General features: G+C 44.0%; 1 protein-coding gene across 1 annotated transcript in view; it reads left to right on the forward strand.

The window, feature by feature from the left end:
* MYO5C (myosin VC) overlaps window positions 1-18,291 on the forward strand; it is a 92,526-nt gene that overhangs the window by 61,222 nt on the left and 13,013 nt on the right. The window contains exons 26-36 of the mRNA XM_014850527.3: window positions 243-336; window positions 666-729; window positions 815-895; window positions 1,992-2,172; window positions 3,825-3,918; window positions 4,383-4,446; window positions 5,533-5,701; window positions 10,950-11,037; window positions 13,787-13,885; window positions 15,176-15,330; window positions 17,330-17,419. Of these exons, the coding sequence (XP_014706013.3) occupies window positions 243-336; window positions 666-729; window positions 815-895; window positions 1,992-2,172; window positions 3,825-3,918; window positions 4,383-4,446; window positions 5,533-5,701; window positions 10,950-11,037; window positions 13,787-13,885; window positions 15,176-15,330; window positions 17,330-17,419 (1,179 nt within the window). The remainder of the gene's footprint in view (window positions 1-242; window positions 337-665; window positions 730-814; window positions 896-1,991; window positions 2,173-3,824; window positions 3,919-4,382; window positions 4,447-5,532; window positions 5,702-10,949; window positions 11,038-13,786; window positions 13,886-15,175; window positions 15,331-17,329; window positions 17,420-18,291) is intronic.

Genomic DNA, 18,291 nt, shown 5'->3' on the forward strand with positions numbered 1-18,291 from the left:
GGGAAACTCATTCTATGGGTACAACCAAGTAGATCTGGGAATAACTAACAATACTTGGAGCAGTTCAACATGCTTCAAGGCCACGCTGTATGGGCAGCAATGGTTTAACAAGATTTTAACCAGGAAACCACAGGGAGGACGCCTTGCACAGATACTCAATACTGTAGTAATATTCCCTTTGTCTGCTGTAAAGCATAATAGCTGTTTTTTCTTCACCTGGTATGGTCATTGCTGTGAAACAGACAATCTCTGAGTTTGAAAAGGAGATAGAGCTGCTTCAGACACAGAAGATAGACGTGGAAAAACATGTGCAGTCACAGAAACGGGAAATGAGAGGTAACGAAAATGAGTCACTGAGCCCCTGGGTGCAGACTGAATTTGTCATAGATGTCACCTCTGAGGAAATGTGTCCTTTGACTGGGATGGGGCTGGTTAGTCACCTGATTGGTTGAATATATGGTAAGTTAAGTAGCTGGTCGGCTTCATAGCTGGCAGGTTGGTTAGTTGAATAGCTGATGGGTTGAACAGCTGGTAAGTTAGTTAGCTGATGAGACGGTTAGCTGGAGATTCTTTGTAAAGCCAGAAAACTAGGCCCTAAAAAGGGAATGGAAGGAGAGAAATCAGGCAAAAATGTAATTTAAACCAGCTCTGCCTTTTCCTCTTAGAAAAGATGTCTGAGATCACCAAACAACTTCTTGATAGCTATGACATTGAAGACGTAAGAAGCAGGTAATCACTTTTGCATTACCAAACATTTAGAAACATGTAACACCTGAGAGAGATGGTGGGTTTTCTCATCCTCCTTGTTTTCCAGGCTCTCTGTGGAAGATTTGGAACATTTAAATGAGGACGGAGAACTCTGGTTTGCTTATGAAGGACTAAAGAAAGCAACACGGTGAGAAATGGCCCTCAGGGTTCTTTTTGATTTTTCAGAGATAGACTGTTAGAGAGTCAAAAGTTTATCTTACATTGATTCAGTACACAAGGTAACTTCCTTACAATAGAATAATCTAATCACTGGAAATATTTCTGCAAGAATTAAGTGATTATCTTAGTAATGAAGAACAATCTCTTTATGGGATAAACTGCTGAATAATAAAACCCATAACATGTACAGTGAAAACTGATTATATCACATAAGTTAGCCAGTGTTGGTATAGGTAGATAGATATGTTTAAATTTAAGGAGCTTGCTACCTTTTTTTTTTACATTAATAAACTTTATTTTTTAGAGCAGGTTTAGGTTCACAGCAAAACTGAGCAGAAGGCACAGAGATTTCTCATATATCTCCTACCCCCGCCCCTCGCACACACAGCCATTATCAGTATCCCCCGTCAGAGTGGTACATTTGTTACAACTGATGAACCTACACTGACAAATCGTCACCACCCAGAGTCAGTAGTTTACAGTGGGGTTCACTCTTGGTATTATACATTTGATGGGGTTTGATGAATATATAACGACGTATATCTTGTTGCATCCTACAGAACATACTTTTAAATTATTAGAGTAAAAATGTAATTTTAATAATGTCTAAAATAAAATTTCTCATCATTAACTCCATGTTAGCACCAGGTAATGCTTCCTAACTAGCTGGAAGGATTTTTTTTTTTTAAGATTTTATTTTTCCTTTTTCTCCCAAAGTCCCCTGGTACATAGTTATGTATTTTTAGCTGTGGTTCCTTCTAGTTGTGGCATATGGGATGCCACCTCAGTGTGGCTTGATGAGCAGTGCCACGTCTGCGCCCAGGATTCGAACTGGCGAAACCCTGGGCTGCTGAAGCGGAGCTTGTGAACTTAACCACTCGGCCACGGGGCCAGCCCCCTGGAAGGATTTTATAATTGTATGTTCCTAATTCCATAGCCTGTAACTATGTGTACCTAGCGCCTGACTGTAATTGTGGGTTTTCATAACTGCCGCGCATGGACGCACAGCCATCAGCACAGCAGAATAAAGACCAGGTGGTCAGTTTCTTCACCCTCCTCTACAGCGTTTTGGAGAGTCATTTCCAGTCCCAGAAGGATTGCTATGAAAAGGAAATTGAAGCTTTGAACTTCAAGGTGGTGCATCTAAGTCAAGAAATCAACCACCTGCAGAAATTGTTTAGAGAAGAGAATGACATCAACGAAAGTATCCGTCATGAAGTTACGAGGCTAACGTCAGAAAACATGGTATGCTCGCAGCCACGGGCCTGGTTGTGGCCATTATTCTAGAGATGTTATTCGTTAGTGGAGTGAAATTCAGTTTCTTAGCAGTAAAACGATGGATCAGAATTAGATTTTCCAGGAGTGAGGTAACTGGGTCAGAAGATAAAACTGTAAAATTACCCTAGGTTGGAGAGCACTTTGATTTGAGAGTGTGTTTACCATAGAATGGGTCCGGATTCTGTTATTTGTATGTGTGTGAGTGTGTATGTTTTTAAATCTATGTGTTTTAAATCTAGCCCTAACCCCTTGGAAAGTGACAAAGAACATTAAGGTAACAGGAGAACTCTTGAGAGGGGTGTGGGTTCAGGTCAGTTGCTCGACCTGTGCTCCTCATCTCACCTTTCCAAGAACTTTGCTCTTCCGTGGTGTCTCTTCTTTCCTGCCACATTTGTCTCAGCCTTTCTTCTTACTCATGCCCACTGGCATGGAGAAATGCTTTAGGAATCTCCTTACTCATAAAACATCCCTTAACACCACATCCCCTGCAGCCACTACCCCATTTCTTTGGGGGAGTTAGCCAGACTTCCCAATGGCCATCCAACTGTGATTTCTCCACTCACCTCCCATTTAACAGCCAGCCCGTTCTGTTATGTGCCCCTCCCACTGACTGAATCCCCCTACACAGGGCTGATCACAAAGGGTTCCTTTTCACCCTCATCTTAGACTCTTGGCAGCATTTGATGACATTAATCACTCCCTCTGCCTCCCTACTGTTCCCTGGGCTTCCAGGGCACCATGCTCTCCACGGTTTCTCAACCCACCTCACTGGCTACCTCTTCTCAGCTTCTTGACTGTCTCTTCCTCCTCTGCCTAACCTGAGAATGTTAGGAAATTTCAGGGCTGTGTCAACAAGTGGGGAGACGTGACTCTGGGCACAGCGGACATGTGGAACGGTAGGTAAGGACCTCCACGACATTGTTTATTCCTTGGGTGAAACTTGAATGAGGAATTTGCAGTGAGAGCCAATGGCACAATCAAACAAGTGTTCTTCATCTGAACTTCAGAGGCATGGGTGTTTTTATAAACTTGGACAACAGGAAAACTCTTTACCTGACTGAGAGTGGAGGTGCTAGACATTTAAAGAAGTACACAGATAGACAAGGACAAAGGATTGTGAAGCATACTGGATGATTCCCGACCTCCGCTAACAGAGCAGTGTGCAGCCTGGAATTCAAAGGGCGCAGTGGGGCCCCTTCAAGATGATTTTCCTGTTCTTACATGACGAGATAACGCCTCTGGGCCTGGACCAAAGAGGCTGGCTGCCATTTCCTCACATCACCCCTCCCTCAACTCAGCCTAGAATTCCCATATGCCCTCCCAGACAGTGCACTTCCTTCTCTCCAGGAGACCTCGGTGATGTGGGGAGTTGTAGCTGTGTGAGAACCACTCCCTCTGAGCATGCCGGTGTTTCTTGTGACTTTAGGTCTTCAGATAAAGAAAACAGAACGCCAGTCCAGTCTAATGTCCTGGCTGGCCCTCTGACACAGCTGTACCAGACGTATGCTCCATGGAGTTAAGGTCCTAGACAGTTTAGTTTGCTTCTGAGTAGCTCTGAGATTTTAAAATTTGCAGGTGAAAGTATTTTATATTCTAATATTTCTAATTCTTTCGTGAAGATGATCCCAGACTTTAAACAGCAAATTTCAGAACTGGAGAAGCAGAAGCAAGATCTTGAAATTCGCCTGAATGAACAAACTGAAAACATGAAAGGTAACTGGAACCCACAAGAACCTACTTTTAGAAAACGGTTTCTGGTATTCAGGAAATGACAGAAAAGTCATCGTACCCAGGGGTCTCAAACTCTGATTCTCTGTGGGGCCAGGCAGGTGGCGTAAATGTGAGAAGTGTGCTGGGTGGAGGATACAGGAAGGTGCATGGGCATTTAAAGGGCCCACCTGCCTCCAAGCTCTGCTGGTTGTAGCCAAGCAGGAATACGGGCCCCAGTGTTGCTCGATATTCCTATTTTTAAAGAAAAGCCAGAAACACAGATTTTTATATGCAGTACCACAATTTTTAAATAACAGCTTAAAGAAATTTTAAACATTGTTTAGACCAAACAAAACCTAATCTCTAGCTGGATACAGCTTAGGACCCCTGATAACTGAAAATCAACCAAACACAACCAGGATGCAGTGATGTGGCCCCCAAAGTACTGACAGTTCTTCTCATTATAGGAAAACTAGAAGAGTTGACTAATCAGTTGAATCGCAATCGAGAAGAGGAGGGAACTCAGAGAAAGTAAGTGTTAATGTGTATGTACCTCAAGTTCATGTTCATGTCCTGCTTTTCTTTTCTGAAGTTGAGATACCAGGATATGTTATTAAGCCAAAAAAGCAACGTGCTAATTAAGGTGTGTAATATATTTGCATTCAAATATGAAGAAATACATGAGCACATGTGCAGGTGTGTGCACGCACGCACACACACATGTGTGAGCCTGTGTGGGAGAATGTACAAAAAACAACACAAATAAAACATTGGTTGCCTATGGGGAGGGTGAGTGAGTGGCTGGTGCCCGGGGTTGGAGGAGACTTACTTTCACTGTATTTATACCCTTTTGTACCCTTAGGATGTTATACCATGTGCATGGATTGTTCGAAAAATCCATAAGATTGTGTGAGAGAAAACAGATTTTCTCTTAGCCGACCATTTAGGGGAGGCCGAACATCCATGCTGATAGAGAATCTTCATTGATAATCCCCCCAAATTTATATCCTGACCAGCAGAGGGCCTGGTGCCCTGGCAGAGCCTTGTCAGAGAAATGTCCTGTTTTTCTGCCAGTGAATTGAGATACTTAATTTTAAGAACAATAAATGGACACCCTACATCCCAGAGAGCATTTTTAGTCACATGACTTCATTGGTAGGATTGGGACGAAATGAGGACCCAAAACAGTAGGAAAGTGGTACGACAGCATATTGGAACACTCTTGATGGACTCCCTCTGCTCCTCTCTCTGATCCCTGGCTTTTTGAGTGTCTGGTCCCCAGGCCATTTACAAAGGAAGTAATCATCAGGCTCTTGGTCATCAGGGTGTGAGTGAGTGTGGATGCCCCATGGGAGCTTTCAAGGGGTTTAGTCGGGATGGGGGCGAGAATCTCTTCTCAGGTTAAGGAGACTGGGCTGTCTATGGCCAATTTTATGCCCAGCCAACCCTGGCCTCTCCCCGCCTTCAAGGACTGCCCTATGCACGTACTATTTACTTTACACATAAATTGGCCAAAGTATTTTTCCATCTTTGGGAATATCAGTGCTTGCTGTGACAATGAGTGACTTCTCCACGAAGGTTAAACTGACACCAAAATTTCCTCTGTCCTTTTTGCAGGACCATAGAAGCCCAAAATGAAATACACACCAAAGAGAAAGAGAAGCTGATGGGTAAGATTCAAGAAATGCAGGAGGCTGGCGAACACTTGAAGAAACAATTTGAAACTGAAAATGAGGTCAAGAGTAGTTTCCAGCAGGAAGCATCTCGTCTCGCTATAGAAAACAGGGTGAGGAGTTTGCTAACTTGTCGATAAATACTGCCTGTATGCGGACGCCAGTGCACGGGGCACATGCCCCCTGAAGCATACAGTGAACAGCTGTGGACTCAAAGCCACCTTTCATCAGAGCTGTTTCCTTATCTCAAAAGAGAAGCGGCCTCTGAGGTTACAGCCCACTGCAGGGGAGTCTGGGGGACTTACACAGGCCGCACAGGGAAGGGCCTGATAAGGGAAGGGGGGACAGAGGTGCAGTGGTCCTGAGACTGTCCGATGGACTACACCCATCTGAGATGAGGATGCCCTGGTCTGCAGCACGCTGAGGATGACAGCTGATATGTGAACTTTTCTGAGCAAAACTTACCCCATGAGAGGCCCGTGCTTGCTTCTGAGGGTAGGCCCTGCCTGCAGTTTTTAAGAGTCAAAATGTTCTTCTGTGAAATGATCATGATAATAGATGACAAACTTTTAATTGTTAAAGTCTTCATCAAAAATGCCCTTGTCAAGGGTCCCGCCCCGGTGGCCCAGCGGTTAAGGTCGCACATTCCACTTCTGCAGCCTGGGGTTTGCCCGTTCGAGTCCCAGGTGCAGACATGGCACTGCTTGGCAAAAGCCATGCTGTGGTAGGCGTCCCACGTATACACTAGAGGAAGATGGGCACGGATGTTAGCTCAGGGCCAGTCTTCCTCAGCAAAAAGAGGAGGATTGGCAGCAGATGTTAGCTCAGAGCTAATCTTCCTCAAAAAACAAAAAGCCCTTGTCAAAATGAAGTTCGGCAGCTCTGTGTCAGTTCCCAGCAATTCTTTTGAAATTTTACTGGTGTGTGAAAACCACAAGACTGAGAAGCCCTGAAATCACAGATGGGCGCTTTCCTGGGAGTCGAACACTCTCAGGCCCCTTCCTCACTTGGCGGCCTTCAAGACCGTGACCGGGGAAGGGCTCACCAGGGCAGTGGTCAGCCTGGACATGTCCACGGGCCACAGGCCCTGCACCCCATTGTCAAAGCCCCCCATTTCCTATCTCGCAGGAGAACCATGATAGGGTAAAATCATTTTTTTTTTTATTAATGTTATGATAGATTACAACCTTGTGAGATTTCAGTTGTACATTTTTGTTAGTCATGTTGTGGGTACACCACTTCCCCCTCTGTGCCCTCCCCCCACCCCCCCTTTTCCCTGGTAACCACCGATCAGATCTCCTTATCAATATACTAACTTCCACCTATGAGTGGAGTCATATAGAGTTCGTCTTTCTCTGACTGGCTTATTTCGCTTAACATAATACCCTCGAGGTCCATCCACGTTGTTGTGAATGGGCCAATTTTGTCTTTTTTTATGGCTGAGTAGTATTCCATTGTGTATATATACCACATCTTCTTTACCCAATCATCAGTTTCTGGGCATGTAGGCTGGTTCCACGTCTTGGCTATTGTAAATAATGCTGCGATGAACATAGGGGTGCAACGGACTCTTGAGATTTCTGATTTCAGGTTCTTAGGATAGATACCCAGTAATGGGATGGCTGGGTCATAGGGTATTTCTATTTTTAACTTTTTGAGAAATCTCCATACTGTTTTCCATAGTGGCTGTACCAGTTTGCATTCCCACCAACAGTGTATGAGGGTTCCTTTTTCTCCACATCCTCTCCAACATTTGTCACTCTTGGTTTTGGATGTTTTTGCCAATCTAACGGGTGTAAGGTGATATCTTAGTGTAGTTTTGATTTGCATTTCCCTGATGATTAGCGATGATGAACATCTTTTCATGTGTCTATTGGCCATATTCATATCTTCTTTTGAGAAATGTCTGTTCATGTCCTCTGCCCATTTTTTGATCAGGTTGTTTGTTTTTTTGTTGCTGATCAGTGTGAGTTCTTTGTATATTATGGAGATTAACCCTTTGTCAGATAAGTGGCTTGTAAATATTTTTTCCCAATTAGTGAGCTGTTTTTTTGTTTCAATCCTGTTTTCCCTTGCCTTGAAGAAGCTCTTTAGTCTGATGAAGTCCCATTTGTTTATTCTTTCTATTGTTTCCCTCAACTGAGGAGTTACAGTGTCCGAAAAGATTCTTTTGAAACTGATGTCAAAGAGTGTACTGCCTATATTCTCTTCCAAAAGACTTATTGTCTCAGGCCTAATCTTTAGGTCTTTGATCCATTTTGAGTTTATTTTGGTGTGTGGTGAAAAAGAATGGTCAATTTTCAATCTTTTGCATGTGGCTGTCCAGTTTTCCCAGCACCATTTGTTGAAGAGACTTTCTTTTCTCCATTGTAGGCCCTCTGCTCCTTTGTCGAAGATTAGCTGTCCATAGATGTGTGGTTTTATCTCTGGGCTTTCAATTCTGTTCCATTGATCTGTGCACCTGTTTTTGTACCAGTACCATGCTGTTTTGATCACTGTAGCTTTGTAGTATGTTTTGAAATCGGGGATTGTGATTCCACCGGCTTTGTTTTTGCTCAGGATTGCTTTAGCAATTCGCGGTCTTTTGTTGCTCCATATGAATTTTAGGATTGTTTGTTCAATTTCTGTGAAGAATGTTCTTGGGATTCTGATTGGGGGGTAAAATCATATTTTGCAGTGTCAGAATTTAACTTTGAAGCATAATTATATCTAAAAAGAGGATCCAGGGAGTTTAACATTTAATAGGAAGTAGCGAATTCCAGTCAGGGGCACCTAGATGATGACCATCTTTTTTGGAGGGGGATATAACTTTCTCAGAGCACAGACTCCTCAGATCACACCAGATAAGCAACAGCTTGCTGAGCGTGTGCGAGATGCTGTCCTGCCTTCTGCAGCTGTGCCTGCGTGTGTGTCCCTTGGGTCTCCGCCGGGGCCAGTGGTAAGGGAAAGGTTTGTGGGGGGGTCTTGTGTGTGTTGTGCATCTTGTCGGGTGTGAACCCTCCTTCCCTAGCTGTGAGCGTGTGGCTCTGTGTATGTGTCAGTCCCTGAGTTGTGTAGGATTTGTGTGAGTTTGTTTATGATGCTCCGGGAGCAGTGAGGGCCCCTCCTCAGGAGCCCCCCCTGTGTGTGGCTCTGTTCCCAGGCAGGGACAGGACAGGCCTGCTTCTTCCACAGAGCACTGAGCTGGGGAACAGTCATATCTACGTGTTTATTCCAACATCTATCCCTGAGCCAATGAGTAGCCTCAGAGTTACAGATGAACGTGCAGCAACAGAATTTCTATATAGGAGCTGGTGGTTTTTGCCCATGAATGAGACTTAACTGCATTAGTTTCCTAGAGCTACCATAACAAATTGCCATAAACTGGGTGACCTGAAACAACAGACATTTGTTCTCTCACAGTTGTAGAGGTCAAAGTCCAAATTCAAGGTGCTGGCAGGGCCGCACTCCTCTAGAGTCTCTGGAGGAGAATCCTTCCTTGCCTCTTCCAGCTTCTGGCATTTCTTGGTTTGTGACAGCCTTACTCTGATCTCTGCCTGTGTCTTCATATGGGCTTCTCTCTGTGTGTCTCTGTGTGTCCTCTTCTGTTAAAAGGACAGTCTCATTAGATTTAGGACCCACCCTGATCCAGTATGATCTCATATTGATCCTTAGTTTAATTATAACTGCAGAGACCCAAATATGGTCACATTCTAGGGTTCTAAGTGGACGTGAATTTTGAGGGGACACTATTAAACCTACTTTGAGTCAAAATTGTTAATAAAAAAAGAAATTAAAAAAATTTGGTGGTCATCTCACCATTTATCAAAGAAATTCAAAATTAAAACTAGGTATTATTTTTGCCTCTCAAATAATAGAGATCTTATGGTGCTGGTGAGAATGTTTTGAAGTGGGCGCTGTCATACATGGTTTCTGGGAATGTAAATTGGTACAAACTTTCTCAGGGGTGATTTGGAGGCAAATATATCAGGAACCTTTGGAAGCGCATTCCCTTTGGCTCAGTAATGCAACTTCTAAGATTCTATCCTAAGTAAGTAATCAGATATGTGGACAAAGGTTTTTGTTCAGAGTGTTGATCATAATGTTATTAATCATAGCAAAAAAACCCAAGGAAACAAAATGGATGTCCAACAAAATTAGGGAGGTTAAATTATCGTACGTCATATGACTTAGCCATTAAAATGATTGTTTGGATATATTATCAGTGACATGGGGAAATGTCTGCAATATAATTAGAGAAAAATATAGGATTTAAAACTTTACATACAGTAAGACCCCAATTTTATAAATGTGTATGTGCCATATTAGAAAAAAAGAGAAGAATGAAATAAATCAAAATGTGAACAGTGGTTTCTACCAGGTTCTGGATTGATGAGTGACTTTTTATTATTAGATGTATAATAGGATGGACTCAAATTGGAGGGAAGAAATTGTACCCACATCCCGACTCGTAAGGTCAGATAAAGTTCCTAATGTGCTTTGTCAGGGACACAGAACTGTGGCAGGGGAGAGGTGACCACAGAGTAGAGACTGCACAACTTCCCTCAGCCCCAAGAGTCCCCACAGGGCACACAGCCGCAGTGACTGCGTGGTGGGCATTGCTGGATCAGGGAAAACTGAATCTTTTCTTTGTCAAAGCCCTTGGAAGCCAGGAAGAACCTAAATACTCTATGCCCTTGATAGGAAATATTTATAGGCATCCAGGACTCTCCCGGTTCTTGAGCTAGATTCAGCATCGGCAAGACCACCCCTTATCAGGAAGGAAAGGCAAAGCTGGACCCAAATCTCAGAACAGTCTCTCTGTCTCCATCTTCTCACATCCAGAGAGCCCGTTCTTGCACATTCATATTTTTAAATTCTCTACAGTGGGTATTACTTTATTAAGGGAAAAGTAGATCAAGATAAATGTGGTGTGTATCCATACCATGGGATATTATTCAGCCACAAAAAAGAATGACATGCTCATACATGCTATAGCATGGATGAACCTTGAAAATATTATGCTAAGTGAAAGAAGCCAGACACAAAAGGCCACATATTATATGATTCAATTGATATCGAGTGTCCAGAATAGGCAGATATATAGAGACAGAAAGTAGATTAGTGGTTGCCAGGGGCTGGGAGGGAATGGGGGCACAGGGGATGATGGCTAAAAGTTACAGGTTTCTTTTTGGTGTGATGAAAGTGTTCTGGAATAATGGTGATTTTTGCACAATTGACTATACTAAAAACCATTGAGTTGTACACTTTAAATTGTATGTGAATTGTATGGTATGTGAATTATAGCTCAATAAAGCTGTTACCAAAAAGTGGATTAAGATGCTTCTAAGCTAATGGCCTTGTTTCTTTTGATTTCTGTAGGATCTTGAAGAAGAGTTAGACATGAAGGACAGAGTGATTAAAAAGCTACAAGATCAAGTCAGGACTCTAACCAAGACAATTGAAAAAGGTAGGAAAAATGACATTCACTTCCCTATTCTTTGAGCTTTCAGCTAAGGTCAGCATGCGTTGAAGTGTTTTATTTCCTGATGTGTTTCAAAGTCTTTGAAACCCAAAGGAATGATTCTCAACTGGTAGGGTTTAGGGCTCAGTGATGGGCTGATGGAAAGATCCTTTGAGGCAGGCAGATAGCTCGCCACCCCTCAGATAATACTGGATATGCTCATGTCATTGCAAGGCTCACCCTGAAATGACTATGATGAATAATTAATACTCTTCCTCCGTTAGCTCTCCCCTTTTAAAACTGAAACTATGAGCAAGTTTCAAATTTAACTGCTTTGAAATTCACTTTCTCTTCCAGTTACATAGGATCAATATCCCCATTTCTATTAGAAGAAAGAAGTTGAGAACTTAAGAAGCCAGACAGTAGTCCTGGGCATGGACTGAACTTCACACTTTGAGTGTCCTCATGAGCTCCTGTGAAAAAGACTCTTCGCCTTTCTTTCCTTCATCTGCTTCTGTCACTGAACTTTCCTGACTTCTCTCTTCTAACACTCTTCACGCTTCTGTTCCATATTGCTTCCTTTCTCCCAGCCTTCATCACTAAGGCTATATCTTCAATTATCCGTTCCTTTTTCTATATTCATTTCTTTGAAGAGCTCCTTTATTCAACTCTCAGCTCAAATGTAAAATGTCTAAAACCAAACGAGGATCTCTCCCATTCAGTAATAAACGATAAATGTCGGTGTGCCTGTGGAGGCAGGGGCCATATCTGTCCTTCCCAACCCCCCAATTCCCCATTGTTGGAATGAATGAATGAACTGCCATCTCGACATAAGGACTTCCATCACCTCCAACTCAGCGTGTCTAAATTGGAATGCATCAGCTTCCCTTCCTGTGTGTTAGTTCTCTTTTCATACAACAAATTACCCAAAACTTAGCAACGTAAAACAGCAAACACTTAACAATGCACAGTTCCTGAGGGTCAAGAATCCAGGAGCAGCTTACCTGGGTGCTTCTGACTCTGAGTTGCTGTCAAGTCGTCAGCAGGGATGTGATCATCTGAAGGCTTAACTGGGGCTGGAGCATCTGCTGCTAAGCTCATTTATGTGGCTCTTGGCAGGAAACCAATATCTCTTGAACACTCCATAAGTGGCATTAGCTTCCAGGGTCCCTGCAAGGAACGTGCCCAGATCTGAGTCATCACACTCGAGAATACCCAAAGTGTGAGGTCCTTATCAGGTATCTCTGCTTCAGTTATTGTTCTCCCTGGTCCAGATGCAATCTACCAGTCAGAGGTCATTCTTATCATACATAGTGTTGCTTAGTAAAACAGTGGACGTTCTACCCCCATCAGTCTCCAAGGGAACAGAGCTAGTAAATCCACAGGAGAAATTTTCACGCAGTAATAAGAGAGTTCTGTTAACTCTTTTTCACCCACTAGAGCCCGCTCGCTTTTCTTGGCCCGACTGGAGTGATACCTCCTTCAGGAAGCATTTTTCAACAGTTCTAACCTACCTCTGTGTGAATTGTCATAAGCCCTATATTTATTTCTTATGGCTACTGTAACACATCTGCATAAAATTAGTGGCTTGATGGAACACCGATGTATTATCTTACAGTCCTAGAGGTCAGAAGTCCAAAATGGCTTTCACTGGGTTAAAATCAGCATGTCAGCAGGGCCGTGTTCCTTCTGGACACTTTGGGGGAGAATCCGTTCCCTCACCTTTCCCAGCTTCTGGAGGCGGCCTGCGTTTCTTGGCTTGTGGACCCCTTCCTCCATCTTCAAATTCAGTAGCATCGCATCTTCAAAGTCTTCCTCTCTAACCTCTGCTTCTGTCGTCACATCTCTTTCTCTCAGAATGGATATGAATCTCTGGGGAACAGAGGGCAGACTGTGGCCCACCCAGGATCTCCACATCCCAATGCCTGGAACCTGGGAATATGTTCCCTTACATCGCAACAGGGATTTTTAAGGATCTTGAGATGGGGAGATTATCCTGGATTATCCAGGTGGACCCAATGTCATCATAAGAGACCTTATAAGAGAGAGGCATGGATGCCAGTGTGAGAGAAGATGATGGAGCAACGGAAGCAGAGGGAGAGGAGGAGATATGATGATGGAAACTGAAGTCAGAGTGATGTGGCCACAAGCCAAGGAATGTGGGCAGCTTCTAGAGCTGGAAATGCAAGAGAGAGGCCCTAGAGCCTCCATCAGGAGCACAGCTCTGCTGACACTTTGATTTTAGCCCTGTAAGATCCATTTCAGTCTTCTGCCCTGCAGAACTATTAAGATTTTAAAAAATTATGGTATTTTAAGTCACTAAATTTGTGATAACTTGTTCAGCACATAAGAAACTAATACAGTCCCGTTAGGATCACACAGTATGGAACTTGGCCCACCAAATGTTTTCTAAGTCTTGCTTCCTTAACTGCGGCATCAGCATGTTGAAGACAAGAGCAGCATCTGAGATTGCTCTCATCTCCCCGCTCTGCTGGATACATACCAGGCACTCATAAGGATTCCTTCAAGGATAACAGGCTGTTCAGCAGCAACCATACTCCTTGATATCCTCACAGATAAGAATCACTACCAGAAGACATTCTTCAGGATTCAGTAAAGTTTTCATTTAGCTGAAAGCCACAAGAGTTCATGTGCAAACCAGTGAGAATGGGGTGGAAAGATACAGAGCAGTCCCATTATAAAGCTTGTGGAACTTTTTGGGTGTATTTAGCTGACTGTTTACCTCTCTCTGCAGCCAATGATGTGCACTTGTCTTCAGGACCCAAGGAGTACCTGGGGATGCTGGAATACAAGAGAGAAGATGAGGCCAAGCTCATTCAAAACCTCATTCTTGGTAGTTAAACCTGGAAGTCTGAAGTTTTGTTTTGTCTTTGAGAACCTGAACGTCATTCATTGCCACAGTCCGGGGCAGGGGCAGTCCCTTCTCTTCCTCCCCTGCTCTCCCCCAGCCCCGAGTTTCTCAGCCTCAGCACTGTTGACCAGATGATTCTTTGTTGTGAGGGACTACGCTCTGGAGGATATTGAGCAGCATGCTTGGCTTCTACCCTCTCGAAGCCAGTAGCAGCACCTAGTCATGACAATAAAAAGTGTTTCCAGATGTTGCCAAATGCTCCCTGGAAGCCAAAATTGCCCTCAGTTGAGAAGCACTGCCTAACCTCTTCCCAAGACTAGTCGCAGGGTCCGGATAGAAGGCGTATCTCCTTATCTTTGTGTCTCAGCACGGGAGTCACCGCAGAAGTAATTGTGGCTTCTGTGCTCCATTCAACTTCTGACAAATTTACATGCAGGCAATATGACCGGGGCTTCCGAGCCACGCCTACGTTACAGGAATGCCCCAGTGTGCATGCCCAGGGGTGGGTGATCTTAGAACTAATCTCACTAGACATCTTCACCATGAAAACCACATGGTTTTCCAGAGGAAGGGAGAAAAGCTCCTCCCTATCAGCTTGTCCCAGGGTCTCAAAGCAGAAAGCCAGCATGTAGCCTGCTTCCTCTTCTTCTAAGTGACCCCCTCAGAGCGTGTGCGCACACCTCCCCTTTCCTTCCCGCCCTCCCTAGGGCACAGCTGTGGGGCCTCTGCTTTGTTCTCCTGTCTTCATGCAGCCATGGGGCGGTCTTTGTGTGCTTATCTTAGTTTGTCCTATGAAGTTTCTGTCTCCCCTTCATCCCCATCTGTCTCGCTGCCATTCTCTTCCCCCCAAGGCCAGCGAGACCCCCTCTGAGGACTGTTGTGTACCTGTCTTCCCGATTCAAGGCGGGTGCATGTGATCACCGAGATCATATCCATCCTCATCCTGGAGCCTTTGGTGGGGTGCTTGGAGCTGGGGTTCCCCTCTCACCTTGCAGATCTGAAATCCAGGGTCTCCACACCAGGGAGAAGTCAAATTCTGTCTCTTATTGAGCCTTTTAAAAAAGAGGAAGTACTTTGCAAATGAGAAGTAAGAGGAGCAGAGGGCATCTGTATATTTTTGCCAGACTGAATTCCTCAAAGAGAAAAGACATCCCTATGCATTCAGGCACAGCATTGAGTATGGAAAAGCAAACACCCCTGCCCCGTAGTCAGAGGTTCTTTAGGGGAGAGCTGACCATCAGCTGTAATCCTCATCGACTATCCCTGCTCCAGACTTGAAGCCCCGCGGCGTGGTGGTGAACATGATCCCCGGGCTGCCGGCTCACATCCTGTTCATGTGTCTACGCTACGCAGACTCTCTAAATGATGCCAACATGGTCAAGTCCCTCATGAACAGCACCATTAATGGCATCAAGCAGGTGATTAAGGTAGGAACCAGCTTTGACATTGGCCCTTGGTATTATGGCTACTTTAGGAGCACCTGTGGGAATGACCAGATGCCCATACTTTGCCCATTCTTCATCTCCAGTCTTTGGTGAACCACGTGATTCCTCAAGCCAGTTTGAAGCCCAATCAGTGAAAGAAGCCAAGCTGGTAGGAAAAGACAGGCAAGGTCAGGGATCGCCAAGGATAAGGACCTGCCAATAGACCTCAAAGCCGTCCCTTGGAGTGTACAACATGGTAGCCGCCACCCCCACCACTCCTATCCCCTCAGGGTGTGAGATTCCTGGCTGTGAGGAATACAGGTTCAGTTGGTGTGGCAAGTGTTTATGGTGAGGGATGGGAAGGACTGAAGACTTAGTCATCTCTTTCCTTGGCATTTATATAATTCTCCCTTCTAAAACCACATTATGTACTTTTATTCCCAGCCCAGAAGTGAAGGTAAGCTACGTGTTAGCTGGGAGCAGTAAAATATAGGTCCAATATTTTTCATCCCCCTTCCAAATGAGGAGTAATGTTTGATGTTGGGATATATTTGAATTTTTTAGTTGGGGCAGTCTTACCTCACTTTTAGTAAAATATATGTTCTAGAAGAGTCATGAGTAATTAAACCCTATTTTAAATAACCTAGGAAAAGAGAAGAATAAAAACAGTGAATACATAAGAGGTCAAAGTATGAGTAATTCTCCTCAACCCTCCCTCCCCCCCAAAAAAAAACTGGTACCAAGAATTCATTACTCATCAGGAGCTAGGAGTAGAAAATTAGCGTTTGTTTGGTGCTGGGTGCTTTATAGTCACTGTCTTCACAGGACCCACCAGTGTGTCTTTGGAAGGAGCGCCCATAAATTGATGTTTTCTCTGTCCATATTTTCATAAGCTGGTTTTTCTTAGTTCAAACTTGCATTGTGTTTCAGGCCATAGGCACACAGTATTTGCCCCATCTTGCTGCTCTGGGGCATTTACATGTTTAGAAACTGAAAGATGCATGGCATGAGGAGTATAAATCCCCTTTCTCACCAGCATCTTCCATCTCAGCTTCTCCAGCGTCTCCCTGCCCTCCGTCTTTGTTGGTACAGAGGACCTGCCTTTCCCCCTGCCAGTGCACAGCACCCCTCACTTGGCCCATGTACCCCTTAGCCATGGTGCCTTTTTCTCCACCCCTCTGGCTGCCAAAGCACTTGAACTACTTGTCTCCACCAATTCTCTTTCTCACTCCTTGCAATCTGGCTTCTACCCCTATCATGCCACAGAAAGATCACCAAGAGTTCCTCTTGCTAAATCCAATGATATTTCCTTAACTTTTATTCGCCTTAAATGGCCTGAAACATTAGGACCATCTCTTTGGAACCCTCTTGCCTTGTCTTTCAAATCCCAGGACGTTCCCAGTTTTCCCCTTTCCTCTTTGATCACCACACCTCTGCCTTCTTTGCTTGTTGCTCTTCTTCCTGCCCCATAAGCAGGGGTGTTCTCCCCAACAGAGTCCTTTATCCTGAGCTCTTGTCTATCCAGTCCTTTCAAGGAGGACATCCTCCCGTCTCTCTCATGAGGTTTGCTCAGCTACCCGCATTCCCCATCATCTCTCCATCCTCTAAGCTTTTGTGGCACAATCTGCGTCCATCCTGTGGACATTTGGCCACCTGTTTACTGTGTCCTATTTATGTTATGTCTGTCTTCCCAGTCAGAGCGTGAACTTTGGAGGGCAAAGACCAAGACTTAGATTCCTCAGGCATTCTTGCAGCATATGCTTCAAATTTCATAATGTATCATAACCTGTACAGAAATACTTTGCAAACCATAGCCTGCTATATAAATATAAGAGCTTATCATTATAGTATAAATTTAATGAAGGCTTTTGTGAATAAAAGAAGAATTCCTTTTGGTCAAAAGCTACCACCTAACCAAACAGGTAAGATATATCTATTCTTGCCTCATAGGCACCAGTAATCACCAAATTCAGCTTTGTCTTTTGTTGGTTTTTTTTTAAAGGAACATTTAGAAGACTTTGAGATGCTGTCCTTTTGGCTTGCCAATACTTGTCATTTCCTCAATTGCCTGAAGCAGTACAGTGGAGAAGAGGTAGGGTTGCCTGTCTGCTCTGTGTTCTGTGCTGCCTGTGGGTCTGTAACCTCCTGAGCCAGAGCTCACCGTAAGGGCTGGGAACTGGGACACCTAGCTCCGGGACAGCCTCTGCTCCAGCTGGCTTTCTGGCTTCCTCCTCACCCAGGAGGGCAACTTCACATCACTGGTTGGACACAAGGCACAGGCAGAAGACTTCTAGAAAGAGACTTAGACCTTGGGCATGGCACTCGACCTCACTTTCCTTGACTTTTAAACCCACGAGGTAGATGCAATGATTTTTAAGTTTCCTTCTGGTTGTAAAATTCTGAAGTTTTCACTATTATGACTGTAAAATACAGCCTTTAGTCCTTCATGCCTGTTCCTTCATAGCTGTTGTCTCTACGAGATTCGGATTATTCCTCCATAATCTGTAAATCCTCTGCCATCCTGACTCTGCTTCCAAGGGGCTAACATCATAAAGAAGTTCTCCACCTTCAAGTACTCACAGAGCAAAATTTCATTGACCTAAAACAGCAAAATGGCTTTTTAGGCTTTTCACTGCTCTTCAGAATGGTTGTACCATGTAACAGTCTCACCAGCAGTGGATGAGGTTTTCAGTGTCTCGTACCTTTACCAACACTAGCTATTGACAGACATTTGATTATTTACCAATCTCATGGATATAAAATGATACCTTGTTGACTTAGATGGCAATTACTGGATCACTAGTGAGGTCCACCATCATTTCCTGCTTATTGGTCATTTGGGTTTCCTTTTAAATTGCCTACTCACAGTCATTCTCCATTTTTCTTGGGGGGTCTTTTTTTCTTGCTGATTTGTAAGAGGTTTTTATGGATTATGGATAGATTATGGCTTGTCTTCCAATTTTC

This window comes from Equus asinus, chromosome 2 (genome assembly GCF_041296235.1).
Source record: "Equus asinus isolate D_3611 breed Donkey chromosome 2, EquAss-T2T_v2, whole genome shotgun sequence".
In the NCBI taxonomy this organism is placed as follows: domain Eukaryota; kingdom Metazoa; phylum Chordata; class Mammalia; order Perissodactyla; family Equidae; genus Equus; species Equus asinus.